The following is a 20,835-nucleotide window of genomic DNA, read 5'->3' on the forward strand; positions in this document are numbered from 1 at the left end:
AACCCCCTCAAGAATTTAATAAGAACTGAAAAGAGCGGAGCAAGACTGTTCACAAGAAGCTAATGAACAGCTATTGAAAGCATCTCGACCTCATCAAAGACGTAATTAGCTGGAAAACAAACGGTACAACCGCTGAGCAAATACTTGAGATCCCTTCATATTGTCGGAACAACAGTAATTCTTCAGGTCATTCGTTTTCTTTTTAATTAATTTTGACAAATTACCTTACCTTCTCAGTTACTTTTTCACTTTCATTTAATTAAATACTGAAGTGACATCCAACAAGCGTGTCCGAGTTAAGTGTATTTAAAAGAATCTTGTTTCTGTTTATTATTCTCTACTTTTCTTAGCAACTATTCGTTAATTTAAATTAAATTTGACTGAAGAGTCACTGTTTCCAGACACCTTAATGCGTTAGTGTTAGTCAAAGCGATCATCATTGCTTTGTAAATCGCTTAGAAGCAGTTAAATAACTTCGTTTTAAGTTGAAGATCTTACTGAATCAACTCTTATTAATTTTTTAATTCTTTTGTAAGGGATACGTTCGACGATTATGAGTTTATTGAGGCGTCCTGTTTAAAACTTGTTTGTATTTTCAATGAAAACCAATGTGAAGAAAATTCTGTTTCCTTCAAAGCACTCGAACCAAAATCTTTTCCTATAAAATTTGTCACAACTACATTGCGTTACATTATCCTTATTCCCACTCAACAATTTGATTTATTATTCTATTATAACATTTGCAAAGCAAACATATTTACTTTCATTGCTTATATTGCTCATATCTCCCCAGCATCCGTTTTTCTAACCCCAACATAAACACAACCAAACGCAATTTCCATGTTCAACTCAATAGCTTAGAATAATAAGTGATATAAGTAATATTTTAAAGCAATACACAAAAGAGCTCTATACATATATATATTATCATTACCATAGGTTCTCGTGAAGGATTTTTTTTTAATTGGTAATTATTTAACTTAATTCTTTTGAAGTTGAAGCAGAGATTGTCTTATGCTGACGTCATGCATACAACGTGTTACTACAAAGACACCAGGAGAACATAAATAGTGTAGCGGTGATAGTAATGTCTTTCAACATGTACCAGGAATTCATATTATGTAGTTTAGAGGTTCATGCACAATGCAGGTTTCTCTTTTGACATGGGTACTTTGTGCGCACGCATTTTTTTTTTTCAAATATATACTTTTCAATGAGTTTGGAACTATCTTTAGAAAAAAATATTCCATTGAAAAAAAGAGGTAGAGGTTTGTTTGTTTGTATGTAGGATACTGGAAATATCTGTTCAGAACGGAAATTATTCATATTAAATATGTCTATATTTTATTTAAACTGTATTCGAATACGCAGCGTAATGTTAATATATTTAATATTTAATTATTGTGGAAATGGTTGCCTGTGATAATAAAATACTTAAAAGTATTCGAGGAAGTAAAATTAGAAATATTTGCCAAAAAAAACTGGCAGTCACCATTAAATTCTTAGAACTTTAAAATAACTTCATTAATTCTAATCCTAGCAATGGCTTTGCGAGTTATTTGAAGTTAAGCTCGCAAGTTGATAATATGGATTTTTTTTATGGATAAGGAGGACAAATGAGTGTGCGGTTCAAATGGAATTAAGTGATCAATACCACCCAAATTCTCATGCAACACCAGAGGAATTAACAAAACAAAACTGTAAAATATATAATATAGTAAATCTTAGCCAATCATATCGTTAGAGTGAGGCGAAAAAAAAGAATACCTTACTTACAAACATTCCACCTACAGCTCTTTTGTTTTTTAATACAAAAGAAACGGCTCGTTTGATTAAAATGCAACGTCAAAAAAATTTAATAAGCATATTTATCCAGAAATTCCTGCAAAGTATCAGACACGAGTACATTCATTCGGTTAATATTTTCATCCGAATCCCGGTTCGTTACTTGAAAGTTAAGCTCTATGCAGTTCTAAGATGTGGGAGAATGGTTTCATGTTTGTATAGAATTTTGGCGCCTCTCCAAAAGTATGATAGCTTAGATCATTTATTTCTAACGTTAAACTTCGGCCTTTCTATTGAACTATACGGCTAACGGAATCATATATTACCGTTTACTCGAACGTATACAGCACAGTTTATATGCAATGACTAACACGCTGAGAGCGTTTTGGCTACTTTCATAACTCGAATGAATTTTCATTCTTGTAGTAGGGGATGGTAAGGGGCAATCTCGTAGCAGTTTTATATGATTTTCTTTCACGAAACATTAAGTTTTCCTCTATGCATACAAAAATACAAAGTTTTGTGGAAATTTCTTATTTTCCACAAAATATACGTATTTGTAGATTTGTTATTTAGATAAATGTATTAAGCAATATGAAGGTGTTGTTAATAATAATTATATATTTATTTGCAATAAAAATAGTAAACAATGGTATTAAAATACTATAATAATGAGCTTATATGTTTTGATAGCACTATTTTTATCAAACTTGTATCGTGCCGAAAAACCCAAAAATTCTGAGCGGCACTAAAATTGCGCTCGTCACCTTGAGACGTAAGATGTAACTTCACTAGCTACGGCGCCCTTCAGACCGAAACAAAGTAATGTTTACACATTACTGCTTCACGGCAGAAATACGCGCCAGTATCTAGCCGGCATCCTGTGCAAAGGGGCCTCCCACTGCGCACTTAATACAATTAATATCATAATTTCTTATCCATGAATTCCTTAACACTATAAAAATTATAAGCACTTAGCGAATTATGTAGCTTATCCTTAAATAATCTAGAATTTAAATTTATTAACGCTACTCGGTAACTACTAATAAATAAGAACACAATGATATACACATCTCTTATTATTAATTTTGTTTTTTTTTTTAAAGTTCCAAACAAATACATAAAAAACAAATTCACTGTTATCAAATTACTGTGTTAATTGTCTGTCAACATGACGTGGGCATAAGCGTTATGTCGCTTGTAACGCAACCGATAAAGCCATAGCTGTATTATTATACAATATGTTATGTTTTTACGCGCTAATCTCTGGTACTACTGGTCCGATTTGAATGATTCTTTCAGTGTTGGGTAGTCCATTTATCGAGGAAGGCTATAGGCTATTTTTTTTAAATTAGGGATCCGTAATAAAATTGCTATTTTGTAACACAAGGTGTAAAATCGAAAACCTATTTTTGCGTGCGCTGCAATAGAACAAAATGATGTACAGGCTATAATATAGGCAATATTTTATTACTTATAAAACTATCGCGTGAATTATACTTTATATGGCAAAACCACGTTTGCCGGGTCAGCTAGTCGTTCATAAAATTTTGTTTTTCAAATTTTATTTTGTATTAATCCTAGAAGTGAGGGTTATCACTTTAAAAACATAACATATTGTTAAGATATACAAGAGCGATTTACCAGTGGGAGGCTCCTTTGCACCGGATGCCGGCTAGATTATGGGCACCACAACGGCGCCTATTTCTGCCGTGAAGCAGTAATGTGTAAGCATTACTGTGTTTCGGTCTGAAGGGCGCCGTAGCTAGTGAAATTACTGGGATGACAAATGAGACTTAACATCTTAGTCTCAAGGTGACGAGCGCAATTGTGGTGCCGCTCAGAATTTTTGAGTTTTTCAAGAATCCTGAGCAGTGCGTATCAATTACCATCAGCTGAACGTCCTGCTCGTCTCGTCCCTTATTATCATCAAAAAAAAATGGGGTTGAGCAGGTTATCAACTGTAAAGTAGATCCTGTAGATGAAGCCACAACCTGACAGTTGAACAAAGCAATCAGAATTTTATAACGAGGCGGTACTCGAACTGTTAGCTCAGTTGGTGGGAGCACCGGCACGGAACGCTGGAGGTCGTGGTTTCGAATCCCGCATCGTTCATATAATTTTGTTTTTCAAATTTTATTTGTGTGTATTATTATAGTCACAAAGCCTCTACGAAAGTTCGTTCAAAGCTGCAGTAAGTTTTGATTGTAACATATTTTAAAACATATATTTAATTGAGTTTAAAATTTGAGGTGAGATGCGATTGGAGAAGAGCGAGCATTATTTTAATATTATAATTACGGTGGGATATTTCATTAATCCTATAGTTACAAAAATTAGGTTACATTACGACCTATGCTTTTATAAATGTTTATGTTATTGTTATATAAAATATAAATGTTATATATAACGAAATTCAAAGAAGCAAAATCAATATGCAGAATACTAAAATGGCGATAGATAGGACATATGTTAAGAGAAAAACAAGAAAAATGGACAAAATAATAACCGAATGGTATCCAAGAGATGGTAGTAGAAGAAAAGGGCGACAATCTAAACGCTGGGAAGATGAAGTAAAAAGAGTAACTGGGCCTAAATGGATCCAAATAGCGAAAGACAGAGAGGCGTGGAAATCTTTGGAGGAGCCTTTGTCGAAAGACAAGCTGTTTAACATATAGTTTAGATTTAAGTTTATAGTTAGTAAAATATCATTTATAATATTTGTGAACAGCAATAAAGGCTAATTTAATTTTATTTTTATTTAATGTTATTGTTTTAACTAAATGTTTCAAGACAACTGCAGATATTGAATGACTTTTATAACTGCAATAAATTTTAATGAAATTGAAAATTATTGAACATTAAACTAACTAAAGAACTCTCCGTCAGGAATATCTTTTATTTTATTCGCGTCAATATTAATATGCGGTCAAAAAGTCGCGATTAACAACACTTAGCTTCAACGGTACATATTTTATTACTGCATATTAGCATGTACTTTAACGATATTATGTCCAAATTATGTTAAATAAGAAGAAAGACACAATTACCATTATATTCTTCTGATTTTATGGAAAAATTACCATATTTATTACTCTTTAGGAACTTTTTCGAATATGTGTGGCTCGTAATTTAGATATTTCATTTAGGCTCAATCCTTTGGCGGTGACTGGTTACTTAGATTTCTTTTCACAAAATCAATTAATATCTTCACCATTAGTAGATTTCATCTGATGGGATGGGATGGGACATCACTTATTGAAAGTCAAAAACTACCACCCATTCCTAAACGCATGCCTCAGGCCTGAGAAGAATGGGCGCAACAAACTCAGCGGGCTTTATTTTCATCACAAAAAATATCTTTACAACGTAATTTTGTACAATTAAACTTATAATTTAATAGCCTGAAGGCGGTCGCTTCATTCCCAATCTGTGGTATCATTAAGAAAGTCATATACATCACCCCACAACAGACTTACTAACTCGACTCAGCCGAGTAGTAGGCATTATAAGTTCATGTCTGTTCCTGGTGTTAACATTGTGGTTATGACGATTTCTAGCAAATTCACTCAAGTGCCTATGTACATATATAACATTCTTTTATTCTTATGAAAATAAGGGACGAGACGAGCAGGACGTTCAGCTGATGGTAACTGATACACCATGCCTATTACAATGTAGTGCCACTGAGGATTCTTACATACATAACATTATCAGTAATATATTAAGAATCAACAGTCAAGATGTAAATTTCTTTAAATTATGCTCTCAATAATAGCGCGAATAGCCCTCTTCTGCAGCACAAATATTGTATTCATATCGGCAGCGTTGCCCCATACCAATATACCATAGAACAACTTTCCCGCATATTCTCACTCAGTACTCGGATCGTATCTCTCATGTTACGTATATCCTTTCCATTAAGGTAGCCACTTGCCCTCTCTAATATAAAAATAATAATTTAAACTTACAAGACCTTATTAATAATCACCTACAAATTCAATCCTCATGCAATAAAACATTGCGAGTAGCCAACGACTCCGGAAGCAAACAGTTGGTCATTGCAATTCCTACCTCACACATGACTGAGCAATTTTAAAACTTATTCAGTTCCAATAAGGACAGGCAAGCTACTAACACGTGTTTGCAGAAGTTTTCAGTTACCCGTGGCGGATGTCGGCGACAGTTACCTTATTTGGAATCGGTCCAGACTCACGGACAAACTTTTATGTTATTTCAATGTGGTTAAACTGAAAGAATTGTATTGTAATGGACCACTTGCTGAACGGTAAATAAACCGATTGTGATGATAATCTGTTGTCTGCACTTAATACTTTTTAATTTAAACAATATGTTATGTTTTTAAAGTGATAACCCTCACTTCTAGGATTAATACACAAATAAAATTTGAATAACAAAATTTTGATGAAGGATGCAGGATTCGAACCCACAACCTCCGGCGTTCCGTGCCGTGCTCTAACCAACTGAACTAACCGTTCGAGTACCGCCCCGTTATAAAATTCTGTTTGCTTTGTTCAACTCTCAGGTTGAGGCTTCATCTACAGGATCTACTTTTACAGTTGATAACCTGCTCAATCCCAATATTTGCATATTAGGAAATTGGCTTGAGATGTCGCTCTTGTAAATCTAACTTTTTAATTTAATATATTATACTATTGAAATTATAAGGTCTGTTCTGTTTGAATAAATCTATTCTATCATCATTTTCTATTTAACAAACAAACTCTAATTTATGAATCGCCCCATTTTTAACTTTTATTATATTGTCTCAAACTTTTTCGTCTGTGTGTTGCATGTCGCGTGACGGTCGGGCGGTGCCTATAGTTCGCAGCAGCTGACCGTGTAGTGTTACTCATTTGTGCCAGTGCTCCACGCTATTAGATTGATAATGCAATTTTTACCCTTAATGGAATGTTATTCCAAAAATTTTTAGTTAAATGCCTATAATGTGAAAAAACGTTTAAATTTTACCATGGTTTCATAAAACCACACAATCCTTTTTCTTATTTCACTAAGATTTGAAACTTAAAAGCTATAAAAAGCCTGTATTGTTGGTGTATCATGGCATCACTTCACCTACTGCGAAGGCTGCTGGAATCATTCTAACAATATGCTTTTAATGTTTTAATTTTGTTTATTTATACAATATATATGTAAATATAATATAATTTTACCCATTAGAGGGTCCATTGCACAGGATGCCGGCTAGATTATTGGTACCACGACGGGGCTTATTTCTGCCGTGAACCAGTAATGTGTTTCGGTTAGAAGGGTGCCGTAGCTAGTGAAATTACTTGGCAAATGAGACTTAACATCTTATGTCTCAAGGTGACGAGCGCAATTGTAGTGCCGATCAGAGTGTTTGGGTTTTTTAAGAAAATTTTCCTGAATGGCAGTGCATTGTAATGGGCAGGGCGTATCAATTACCATCACCTGAACGTCTTTCTCGTCACGTCCCTTATTAGCATAAAAAAATTTGAGCTACTTATTAAGAAAGAATACATTTACTGTTTTCATGAAATAAGAAAAGGTGTAATATTCTTTGTGTGGGCTTTTTTCTGTGGCATAAATAAATAAGAGACCCACCCTGTTGTGACCTATTTGTGGTTTTTTGTATTTATGATCGAATCAATTCAAATCAGATCATTTATTTGCTGAACAAGCTATTACATCGTTGGCTAATACAAATATACTAAAATTGTTTCTCTTATTCAAATCCAAAGGGATATGCAAATTGAGTAAATTAATTAATTTATTGTGTAGAATTATAAAAAATAGTTATGCTTACAAACATCAATAAAATTTAAAAATTATATGATTTTCTAACAGTTAAAATATTCGTCCATACTATAGTATTTCAAATTCAAAGTCAAATTCAAATAAACTAAATTCAAGCGCTTTTGAATCGTCAATATTAATATATCTTTTAAATTACTGAACCTAACATAATATGTTCGGAAAAATAGATAATTCTGATGTCAATAGAATATATTTTATTCGCTTTTAAGTAGATTTACAGGGATATATATTTTTAAGAACCTACCTACATAAATAATTATAATATTATTACCATCAAATTTTCAGTAAACAACATTGTCACGAAAATAATGTAAATTTCTAAAATTCGCTGCTATAAAGCAATATATTTATTGAAATCCTCACAGGCCTTTTAAACAAATAGAACTCAAGTTATATTACTGTGTTGTTGGTATCAAGTAGCTCATTCATGCACGTCTAAAACTTTCAGTACTCTACTCCACAACAAAGTTAGTAGTTTCACGAATACATTAAAATATTCACACATTTCGCATGAAAAGACTCAAGGGAGTATTGTACAGCATTTCTACAGAAGATCGTTATATTATGAGTCATTATAAATTACCAAAATTTAACTTACTTAATCTAAAGAGATGTCTAGAGATACCTCTTTAGTATATAATATAATATAGAATAATACATTGTAATGTCATTGTATTTTTTTATATGAAAAGGGACGAGACGAGCAGGACGTTCAGCTGCAGTGCCGCTCAGGATTCTTGTAAAACCCAAAAATTCTGAGCGGCACTACAATTACGCTCGTCACCTTGAGACATAAGATGTTAAGTCTCATTTGCCCAATGATTTCACTAGCTACGGCGCCCTTCTGACCGAAACACAGTAATGTTTACATATTACTACTTCACGGTAGAAATAGGCGCCGTTGTGGTACCCACAATCTATCCGGCATCCTTTGCAAAGGAGCCTCCCACTGGTCCTCTCACATCATTGCTAAAATTATGCATACAATTGAATGCATTTACGGCCATTCCCAATATTCAGTCTATCTCCCGTTGTGGCCTACTTGAGATTAAAAAATCATAACTTTCGTTGTCTTTTCTGTCCCAATAAACTTATCAACGGTAAGTCACCTTATCCCTACACGCTGTCTGTCAATGGGACGACATATAGCTTACCAGCGATATAAGTTTGTATGGAAATTGCAACAGTGAACTGGCGATAAGAATAACTTATCGGGTACATTAGGACAGCTTCAGATTATTGAAAGCTAATTACTGACAGTAAAAGGTAGTAATTTAGATCTATCTGTAGATAGTATAGTGGAAGCGGTGGTTAGTAAGCAGAAATTACAGTTATTGGCTATACTGACATACTTCTCTGGCAATCCACTATTTTTCTGTACAAACCCGGAAGGTGAAAATAAGAATGACGTCAGGTCCATGGGTCTCGTGGAACGCAACGAAGAGCTTTTTAATGTGGGAGAGTAATATAAGCACATCACACGCACTATAAACCGGCGTGAAGTAGAAGGTCAAGCACCGCTACGTTTCGCCACAGTATTACAATTCAATACAGAAGCGCAACGACTTTTGTTGTGACGCGTAACCGTTACAACAGGGGCATTTCGCTATCAAACGTAGATGTACAAGGGTTATCACATATGAGAAATACAACGATATTGAATATTATAATTACAGCATATCCATGTTATATTAACAAGAATGCATTACTTCGTTGCATTTAATGTTGATACGGTATATTGAGGTTTATTTTAGATAACAAGGTTGGATTGTCAATCTTACCCTGAGCAATTTTCTTAATAGTCGTAATATCAGATCTACGGAGTGTTAATGGTAGGAGATGAAATCGAGTATACCGAGTTTTGTAAACTGTTTTGGGAATTCTAAACTTATAATTTAAAAATCTAGTAAATTTTTTCTGTATTTGTTTAATTATTTTACTATGTATCATATATACCGGATTCCAGATTTGACTAGCATACTCTAAATGATCACTAACATAAGCGCAAAAATAATTTTTAATGTTTTCAGTTGCATCAATGCTCTTGAAGCAGTCCACTGAACGTATTATAAGCCCAAATGCTTGTGATGCCTTATTTGCAATATGTCGATGTGTCATTCGTAAGTTAGCTTGCAATCAAGAGCTACACCTAGATCTGTGACACAATCGACCCGCAATAGAAATTGATTATTTAAAGTACAATTAAATTTGATGATTAGCTTTTTACGGGAAATACTTATAAAAAGACATTTAGGTATATTAAGCCAAAGCTTATTATTACTACAATATGTTGCGATCTTCCTGTAGGAGATCAACGTCATAGATATCGTTGATAGGCCGAAATATCTTCATGTTGTCAGCGAAAAGTAAATAATTGGAATGATGAAAGCATGTATCGATGTCATTTATGAAACAGAAAAATAATAAAGGACCTAGGAGTGAGCCCTGAGGAACTCCAGAAGGTATCGTGATCCATGAGGAGGTGTAGCCATTTAAAACAACTGCCTGAGTTCTGTTTTTTACGTACGAACTCAACCATCTAAATAAGTTACCCCTAATACCAAGACCAGCAAATTATTCGAAGTTTATGTTTCGTACTTTTTAGGTTTATTTATTTAACAAATTCACTTGAATTATTAAAAATCTTAACAAATAACATGACCAGAGCCATGATACACACTCTACTTCACTTATAAATTGTAATACATCTTCAATCAAGAAAAGTACAGTTTAAACAGGTTTGCGTATTTTCAAAATGTCACAAATGTACAGGAGTTTTGTTGTGAAGTATTGTATTTTGATATCCCATTTCATTCGTACACACAGCTTATCTGTGATAATAATAATATTACATTTAGCGATTGAATTTTTTTGTTTTGGATATTAAAAATATATGTAGATTATTTCTCCAAGTTTGTTTCCAATCCATAGATACGTTTTTTTTACGCTTTTTATTGGCAGCGCTCTTGTGATTTCTCAGCTGATACAAGAGTGTATAATATAGGCCACGGTGATGAAACAATGTACGTCTATCTTGGACAAACAATACAGCTAAGCTGGTCCAATTTCGCTAAAGAGATCTCTCGTCAAATCCAACTCGAATGGGCAGCGTTCGGGAAGCTCCGTAAACTCTTCTTGTCCCAAATACCACAGTGTCTGAAGACTTAGGTTTTCAACCAGTGTGTGTTGCCAGTGATGACTTACGGTACGCAGACGTGCTCACTAACTACGAGCCTGATGAAAAAGCTCATGGTCGCTTATAGGGCAATGGAGAGTGCTATGATCGGAATTTCCCTGTTAGACCGAATCAGAAATGAGGAGATCTGTAGGAGAACCAAAGTCACGGACATAGACCAAATGATTGCGAAACTAAAGTGGCAGTGGGCAGGGCACACAGTTCGATGGACAGATGGCCAGTCGTGCAATAAAATCCTCGAATGGCAACCACGTACCGGAAGGCGCAGTATTTGTAGGCCCCCCACAAGATGGACCGACGATCTGGTCAAGATTGCCGGAATAGGTTGGATGAGGGCAACGCAGGAGCGATCATTGTGGAGATCTTTGGGGGAGGCCTTTCTCCAACAGATGACGTCTTCCGGCTGATGATGATGATGATGATGAAACCACATCAGGTGAACCATAATAAAATGTCAGACCTTTACGATTCAAAAAGAAACTGTTTTTGCCTCTACGTGTTCTCGATTGGCGTCAGTATGGAAATTTAATACTGTGGTTTTGCATCATTTATTATCTAGAACATAACCCCATCCCTACACCAGAATATGGCAACTGATATTGAATTTTAAGGGTAATTCGATGTTTACACTTAAAGGTAAAGGTAATTCTTTATTATCCATCTTTGCAAGGCGTATTTAGCCCCTTGTACATAGTTGGGCATAATGTTGTGCTTCATGTTTGCTACAAAGCTTCCTGTGTTTCCTCTAGAGGAGCATGAGAGGCGCTGATTACTAATTTTGACCCATTTCTACGTTTTCTTCCTTATCCCACTCTCATATCAACAAAGTCCCTTTTTCTTCGATCATTCTACTACCAGTCAATACATATTTTTAAAATGACAAAGAAATATAATTATTATATATACGTGTATCGTATACATATTGATCAATAGTAAAAATCAGAGAAAATTTAATTAAAAGATCTAGTAATAACTATTCGTATGTTAAAATAATGGAGCCAAAAATATCAATCACGTAGCTATAAATCTTCTATATTAATTCGATGTCTTTGTAGAGGCACATTGGAAATAGTAAATTAGGATAAATTGTACAATGTAATCGTCCTTTTTCCTTTAACCACGTCACGTCCCGACTGGAGGTTTCTTTTTGGTAAGTTGGTCTAGAGCCAATTAAGCTAACGGCGCCGACATCCGCTCCACTTCCGGCCTTTCGCAACCGCTAAATCGGTCTTAACTGGGGCCAATAACAAGACCTAGCATACGTTCTTAACTGTTTTCTAAACTTCATTACGTTTGAATCTAACATCCATTCAAAGTAATTGTTCGTTATACGTTAACAATTGAACACGGAGTCATTTTCCGTGGTTTCACTTAATCATAGCGTTAGGTAAAATATCAGACCAACAAATTAATATGCTCTTAAATTCAAATTCAAATTCAAATATTTTTATTCAAAATAGGATTCAAGATCACTTATTGAACGTCAAAAACTACCACTCATTCAAAAGAGACTGCCACAGACCTGAGAAGAATGGGCGCAAGAAACCCAGCGGGCTTTTTTTTTAATATAAAAATATGGATTACAATGTGATATCGTACAATAAACATTTATAATTAAAAAGCCTGAGGGTGTTCCTTTGTTCCCAGTCCGTGGTGTCATTAAGAAAATCGTTTATGCTATTGTAACCTTTCCCACACAAACGTTTTTTAACAATTCTTTTAAATTTATAATACTTACTAATATGTTTCGAGCTTTGGTAAGTAAAATGATGATAAAATGTGCAGGTCTCATAGTATTAATTATATGGGCATACCAACGTATTAAGAAGTAAAACAACACTTATTGTACAAAATAATATAATACCATCGTTTCTCAAACTTTGATAAAAATTTACAACAAACTAATCAATATGGTCATACTAATTATGTTTCGCTTTGATAAAGAAAATGTTGATAAAAAGTGCAGATCTCATAATATTATTATTAATTACATGGACATATTAAAGTATTAAGTAGTGAAAAGAACAATTCATGTACAAAATAAAATAAATCTATCGTTTCTCAAAATTTGATAAAAAGTCCTACCTACGTATATGTATACAGATATAAAAAATATTAAGGTTTAACACGGAACTGCCCGAAATGTATTAACCTTGTTATATTAAAACTACGGCCAACTAATAATCATTTCATATTTTGCAAAAACAAAGACTGAATTAATAAATATGATTGATCACCCGTGACTTTAGCTAGTTTGCAATGTGACCATATAAAAAGATTTTATTAAATTTATAATAAAACTAGCCTAAGAAACTCTTTAATGTATCAACTATTGAAACTTAAATTGTTAAAGGTGGTTCAACCGTTTCGAACATTAGCCTTAACAAATTCACATCAGACATCTTTTCGAGTGTGCATCCGGGGCTTAGGATGAAAAGACGTTGGCGTTACGTAGAGACGTTGCTTCATTGTGTCTTCTACCGCGTTTATCACGGGGAATGTTCCGAAGAGCTGTTTCACCTGATTCCTGCCGCCGAATTTCACCTTCGCACGACACGCCAAAATTTAGGATATCACCCCCACCATCATGTGAAGCGTTCCTCCACAGTGCGGTTTTCAAGGAGCTTTCTTCCACATACTACAGAGCTGTGGAATAAACTTTCTTGTGCGGAGTTTCCGGGACGATGCGATATGGGCGAATAATTGTCGTAAAAAGAGACTAAAGTGACGCTGCCGTTCTGCGTCAACAGCACAAATGGGCCAGACTCAATTGGTTTCATGTAACAGACGGTAAACCGGCAGCCTAGCGCCCGCTTTGTTTTGCATAGGGTAGTCTCGAAAACCATTCGTCTTATACAAATAACAGTTAACTCTAGTAGAGTTAGCTATTATTTGTATATCGACCCTTAAAGTCAGAAAAGGATCGCACCCAGTGATTCGGGGGAGGGATTCTGATAGCATTGAGTAAATATTGGTTTTTAGTTGGTAATTTTTTTATGACAATAAGGGCGGAGACGAGCAGGACGTTGAGTTGATATTAATTGAATCGCCCTGTCCATTTCAATGCAGTACCGCTTAGGTTTCTTGAAAAATTCAAAAATTCTGAGCGGCACTACATTTGCGCCCGTCACCTTAAGACATAAGATGTCAAGTATCATTTGCCCAGTAATTTCACTAGCTATGGCGCCCTTCAGACCGAAACACAATAACACATTACTGCTTCACGGCAGAAATAGACGCCATTGTTAATATGTGGTCAATGTACTATGATCACATTCCTATGCATTTATTTAAAAACAGTGTTGAGTTAAATTTTATCTATATCTATGTACAGATAATGTTATCAACACTTTTAAACCATTAATTCAAATATAGTTGACATATCGCAGAAAAAGCACAAGGCAAATATTGTGAATAAATACTTACCACAGTACGACTTTACTGTCGGTAATGGCAAAAAAATTCGTCAGCAAATTTAAGATTAATAATCTTGCCAATAATTAAAAGTATTATTATTATTCAATATTATTATTGCTCTGCTTCTTACTATTTCAAACAAAACCAATCTTTTTACTATATTAAAAATACTATGATTACATAAAATTAAAACTAGGCTGATCCGATGACCGTCCAGTAGCCCTATGGTGTCGCGAGAACTGACTTTGTACATTATCAGCGCCAAATTTACTTCTTTCTTACTCTTTACATTTATTCGTAATAAATTTGTAATTTATATAAAAAAAATTACAAGGGTTATATAAAAATATTGCTGCTATTCAACCACACTATAATTTAGTTTATATTCGACTAACAAGCTTGTTTATTATTAGAATAATATGTTAACGATTGGTAATACTGATTTTGGATGATGATAACTTTGCCCTCATTCGGATTAAAATTAAAAAAAAAACTGATTCGCAAGCAAAAACTGTATAAAATTAATATTTAGGAACATCATTAACAACATATTAGTTTGAGGTCAACATTTTTATAATGTGTTATTCAAGAGAACTTAAATCAATTAAAATATTTGCATATGATTATGTTTTTCCAGCGTAATCAAGTAGCGGAACATTTTACTATGGGTGAAACGGTAATCACCATTTTAAATTCCTTCGCCCCCAAAAACATATTAACAAAAATTAACGTCTACATTGTCATTTAGCTTTTATGGCGCCCAATGGCCCATGAAATTCGTTTGGGTCGTTGCACCTCAATTTGCAGTAAAGTTTCGGCTTATTAATTTATCCTTTTCCGTTATTGTCGTAAAGAGATCAGAGGATCCCGGCGGGATAATAAGCGGCTGGACCTATTTGGCAGATGCGTAAATTTATTTGTTGCCTTTCGAATATTGGAATAGGATGCGCAGTGCAGCATCTAAGTGTGATCGCACTGCGTCGAGGGGGTCGGCGCCGACTACTTGGCAATGTTTTCGGTCAACGTACTCCATGTCTGTAAAAGCCTCCTAAAGCTGGAGCCAAAGCAATTTTCGCAAGATTCTTGCCAGTATCCTTTATGTACATGATTTTACGACATGGACTCGTTTTATTTCGTATATTAAATTTCTATCGCAAGATTAAATCTGATACTTGTTATAAAGTCAGTTTTTTCATCTTTGGTGAAAATTATTTCGTTCAAAGTACTTAATTCTTAAAAGTATCAAAATTTTAGAATGCATTTTAAGCCCTTTGCATAATAATTGTTTATCATCGATACTTCACTTACAGACTTTAATGTTTGCCGTCGGATTTAAGCATTCAGATGTTTTTTATTCATAAACAGGTAATTTTGTTTGCATTAGGTTTATACGATGCATTTAATGTAGATGATTTAAAATACGGTTATTGTGTCGTTAATAATAAAAACTTATTAAGTATTTTAAGGAAATAAAAAATATATTAAGTAAATATAAATTTATTATCACATTTCTTAAATAAGCATCTTAATTCAAAACATCTAAGTTCTTACATCAAAATAAATTATGTTAATCTAAGCAGACACAAAACTTTCCTAGATTCCATAAATTTGCACTAGTGTCGAAATTTATTACTAAATTGCAGTCATCTTCATGAGTAAATCCAGGAGTATCTCTTGCCAAAATTCATGTCAATCAACTCAAATCAAACAGAGAGGTCTACTTAATAGTAAATACTGATTAGCACGAGGAAAGTATTAAATTAATTTTGATCCTTTATGGTTTTAGTTGACCTTCTCTAACACCCATTTCCCGGAGTATTGTGTTTCTAGCCTCTTAACTTTAGGGCGGAATCCGTTTTCGTCAGCGGTGTAGTCAACCCTGTACATAAAACCATCAGGACCAATGTATTCGTAGAATCCCTTCGAAGCGATTCCTTCGTCGATTGAGTTCGGATTCTTCAAGACTGCGTTTTCCTTGGCGCGAATCTTGTTTTCAGTTTCGAAACTGTAAAGAGAAGTAAAATTTTCTTATAGTTGCTTAACTTCAAATTTAATTCTACTAACATCAGCTTTAGATAATATTTGGGCATCTACTCATTACAGAACTAGTTTCGCCTATTGATCTACTCAATGCTCATATTTCATACTTAATATCTCTATAATGGCAAATATATCAATATTTATTAAGATGTTAGCGTTTTTCGATCAAACACCAAATAAAACAACTTATGTTTGGCGCTTAAAGAATAACGCATAATAAATGATACCTCAAACTGGTTTCGCTATTAACATATATGATATTCGGCATTTCACATGATAACCTGAATAAAGATAATAATAGCGAACTTATTATAATTAAAAGCAAGAGTAATCTGTAAATTAGATATTTTTAATTTCTCATAGTGAAAACCCAAATAAATTTACATATTTTTGGGCGCTGATCGATTTCAGATTATAAACTAATGTACATATAATATTCATGATCTATAACTTGATAACAATAAATGATCGATGATTATTTAAATGTCAATAAGAGTGTCGCTAATGAATTTAAATGATTTTGAACTCTGACACGTATGGCATTATCATTGAACAGAATTTGAAGACGAACATAATGTAAGCGCCGAATAATGCGCTCGGTCAAGGCCGTTGCTATGGAAGACTTTATATTATTATTTTGTTTTGTTTTTTATCTCTATTGAAAACATAATAAGTTTCCAAATGGAGGCTTTGGTTCATTCACCTTAAATAGGAACTTTAATAAACTATAAATATATATCATTGTAATTACTTTCCAAAACATTCATAGTTAATGATGTTTAATGATATAGAAGGTTGATTAATTGCGCAATATTCTGCTGACACAGTTAATTAAGCGTTTATTCACTCATAAGAAATTCCGTTTAGATAAATCCATGAAATCAAATACAATTCATATGTAATTCTCAAAACCTTTAGAGATAAGCCCAATATGACATTGACTTTAAAATCGAATTAATTCTTGACTTTTCTGAATGCCAGCGGTATTTGAACTATGTGACCGATTTGTGACATTTTTTATTAGAAGCTACAAGGATGTTAAAACTCAATCCAGTTTCAGTAATTAAGAATAATTTAAAGTGGCGTCCATCAATATGCGGAAACAGAGTTATGGGTCTGGTATAAATATGATTTTTATTCATGTTTGGTCTGATTAAGTATTTTAAAATTCTAATGTGATGGCTACAGCGTCATATTAAAGTAAATTAAATTATAATAATGATTTGAATGCTATTGAGAAGGAGAGTAAAAAAGCTTTCATATATTGAAGTTGTTAATAAAATCCTCATAGCAAGCACTTTCCTGACACTTCAAGAGGTTGCAGTCAATATTTGATACATTTACCTTAATTTTTTACCTTAATTTGTATTATAAAGAGGAGATTGATGTTAGAAAGAACTTTATGCACTCATTCCATTTATTGTTGGCACAAATATATTCATTATGCAATTACAACTAGCATTCGTGTAATATATATTGTTTATATTATAGTTATATAGTTTGGCGTAACGTGGAAGGACGTTCGTTGAATAGCTCACTGTAGAGGAATGCCAGACAACTAGATGGTGGGGATGATATCTGGGTTTGTGGCGTGTTGTGCGAAGGTTTTGTCGGCAGGAATCAGGTCAAACAGGTCTCAAATCAGATAAAGACTCAAATACTATCGTCAACTTTCGCATGGGTAGTTCTTATATATCCTCATGTCATATGGTACCTATATCCAAGGGCATGAACACATCACACACTAGTGTGGGTACCACAACGGCGCCTCTTACTGCCGGGAAGTAGTAATATGTAAGCATTACTATGTTTCGGTCTAAAGGGCGTCGTAGCTAGTGAAATTACTGGGCAAATGAGACAACATCTTATGTCTCAAGGTGACGAGCACAACTGTAGTGCCACTCAGAATTTTTGGGTTTTCAAAAATCCTGATCGGCACAGCATTGTAATGGGCAGGGCGAATCAATAACCATCAACTGAACGTCCTGCTCGTCTTGTCTCTTATTGTCATAAAAAACGTCATAAAATACTTACGCGAAGTCGTATTTGTCCTCTTTGTAATTGTGTTTCTGCTTAATGATTTTGATTCCATTGTTCCTGTAGTAACCGTCTCTGTAGTATGGGTTTGCATCTTGTGGTGGTGTAAGAACCAGTCTGTAGGTATCTTGGGTTGCTTCACTTACATATGGGTCATATTTATGTGAGTACGGCCCGTAACCGCCGTCATATGGATTATCTATGTGGATGTATGGGTTTGGTATGTGAACATATTTTCCCTCGTTTGTAGGTATGTATCTGAAACAATACAATTTCTTATTTTATTTCAACTTCTCCTTACTTATTTTAATATGCTTTATTTATAGAATTTGATGTATATGAGTTTAAATATTTGAGAAATATGCCATGAAAACATTTATGCATATAAGAATATTTTCGAAAATGAAAAATTGAAAATACAACATATTTTCTTATTTGATGAATAACTTACATGGAATAATAAGCAATTATGTATTTAAATTTAATTATCATTTATGCAAATACAACAATTTTTTGTCATTTAATGAAACTGAATCTATATTTTTATAATTTTAATAAATCATAATTAAATTAAAATTTACTTTGCTCTATTTGGATAAGTGCCTTATAATTTTACAGCCCAAAGCTTTTTGTCTAAAGTTTTGACTACTCAACTTAGTCAAGATTACTTAGTATTAACTTGAATTCTTAATTATTTGAAATATTCAAAGTCTTATGTAGAGCATGCCATCAGTGAAAAATAGAGAAAATTGTTTTCACATTGAATCCTCAAAATATATTGAATGAGTTAAATAAAGACTTCTGATACTCCTAAGATATAAAAATTAAGTGTAATAGCAAAATACTGTTTATTCAAGATCTTATTTATACTTTTTTTTTTAGTTTATTGGCCAGTTTAGAATAAATACGTAAATAACCTTACGGGTTCACTTTGAAATTAATTTTAATTATCATTTTTTTTTTCAAAACCTATTCTTTTTTCAGGATGTATATTTTAAAGCGTTTTTTGATTTTCGTGGTATTTATGTACATTTCTTGCAGCTCTTTGAGTAGTTCGTAATGTAATTATATTATAAAGTACTTGCAATAAACTCAATATTAATTCCTTGGTTGTATCACATACAGCACACTAACATTTAAAGGCAACTTCCAACGTTAGAATGTAATAGTTATTGCAAATATTATGGCTTGACATTTACTTACTTGCCAGGATTTCCATATTTATAAGGGTTCCATCTGCCGTCTTCTAAAGGTGATGCAAGGGCTGCCACGCAGAAAGAAACTATGCACTGGAAAACATTTAATACAAAATTAGTACTTTATATAAATACAACAATTCAATGAGTGATAAATAAGTTTGCGTTAAAGTTATTATTAAATAAAAAAATTGTGATGAATAATCTATTAAAATTTTGAATTTATTATTTTGAATTATGTTTATATTTTTGTTTTTTTTTTTATTCAATAAATAAATTCTTACCACTAAGGTTATCATCCTGTGGGCACTATATTTCTGTTAATCACAAAACGTAATGCTGAACACTGGCACTCCAATAAGGACCACAATGCAGGAACACGGAACCGATGTTCACTCTTTCGAGAATTTCAAATGTTTGTGTTGATTTCGAAATCGACGCTTCGCTTTTATACATTTGCAACATCAACTCATATCTTCTGCGGCAACTTGAACACACTCAGCCGCGTACGTCATACGAACACACACACAAGCAAACGGCCTACGTATTTTTTATCACACATACCATTCTATTACTGTATCGGGGCATCCGTGATGCGGTTCAATACTTACTTAATCCCTTCACCACGACCGCCTTTATTTCCTCGAATAAATTGTGTTTTCCCAAATATTGGTTATTGTCGGAATTAGAATAACTAGAGATTAACATTATTTAATATTATGAATATCGACTTTGCGGTTTACTTTTAAGAATCCGTCGTTTATGAAGTGATTTGAAAAATATAATTTTCATTTTTACGGATTGGCCTCCATACATATTTATTATATAATAGTTAATTGTGAAAATTTATTATTGGTCTACAATGTTGTAATGTTTGTTTGTTATTTTATATGTTTTTAACAGTGCTATATGTCTTCCAAATAAAAAAATAATAATTCGTGGCTTTGTTCATGTTTGGTATACAGCAATTTATTAGTTAGTAGCAAGTATACAGTTTTTCAACAATAAACCTCTGGTATCGCTGGGCTGGGCTTTTCATGGGCTGGTCATTTCTATTACTTTCCATCAGTGAAGTCCGTTTGCCCCATTTGATTATCATCAGCCGGAAAACGTCCAAGACGTCCATAATGGATGTTCTGGACAAAGCCTTCCATAAAGATCTCCACGACGATCGTTCCTGCAACCAACGTATTCCGGTGATCTTCTTGTGGGGGGCCTACCAACAATGCGTCTTCCGTTACGTGGTTGCCTTTCGAAGACTTTTATGCTCCACTGGCCATCTGCCCGTCGACTTTACATCTCCTAGGGATCTCCTCATTTCTGACGCGATCCCGCAGGGAAACT

The 20,835-nt window shown here is 33.7% G+C and overlaps 1 protein-coding gene across 1 annotated transcript; it reads right to left on the bottom strand.

Moving 5' to 3' along the window:
* Nucleotides 1-15,699: 15,699 nt before the first annotated feature.
* Nucleotides 15,700-19,944, bottom strand: LOC126969607 (larval cuticle protein LCP-22-like). Its single transcript, XM_050815153.1, has 4 exons — nucleotides 19,776-19,944; nucleotides 19,499-19,584; nucleotides 18,293-18,553; nucleotides 15,700-16,223 (listed from the first exon to the last, which is right to left on the bottom strand). Exons 1-4 carry the CDS (start codon nucleotides 19,788-19,790, stop codon nucleotides 16,001-16,003), a joined length of 585 nt encoding a protein of 194 aa, XP_050671110.1. The 5' UTR covers nucleotides 19,791-19,944; the 3' UTR covers nucleotides 15,700-16,000.
* Nucleotides 19,945-20,835: the final 891 nt, after the last annotated feature.

The sequence above is a fragment of the Leptidea sinapis genome, chromosome 18, assembly GCF_905404315.1.
Source record: "Leptidea sinapis chromosome 18, ilLepSina1.1, whole genome shotgun sequence".
Classification (NCBI taxonomy): Eukaryota; Metazoa; Arthropoda; class Insecta; order Lepidoptera; family Pieridae; genus Leptidea; species Leptidea sinapis.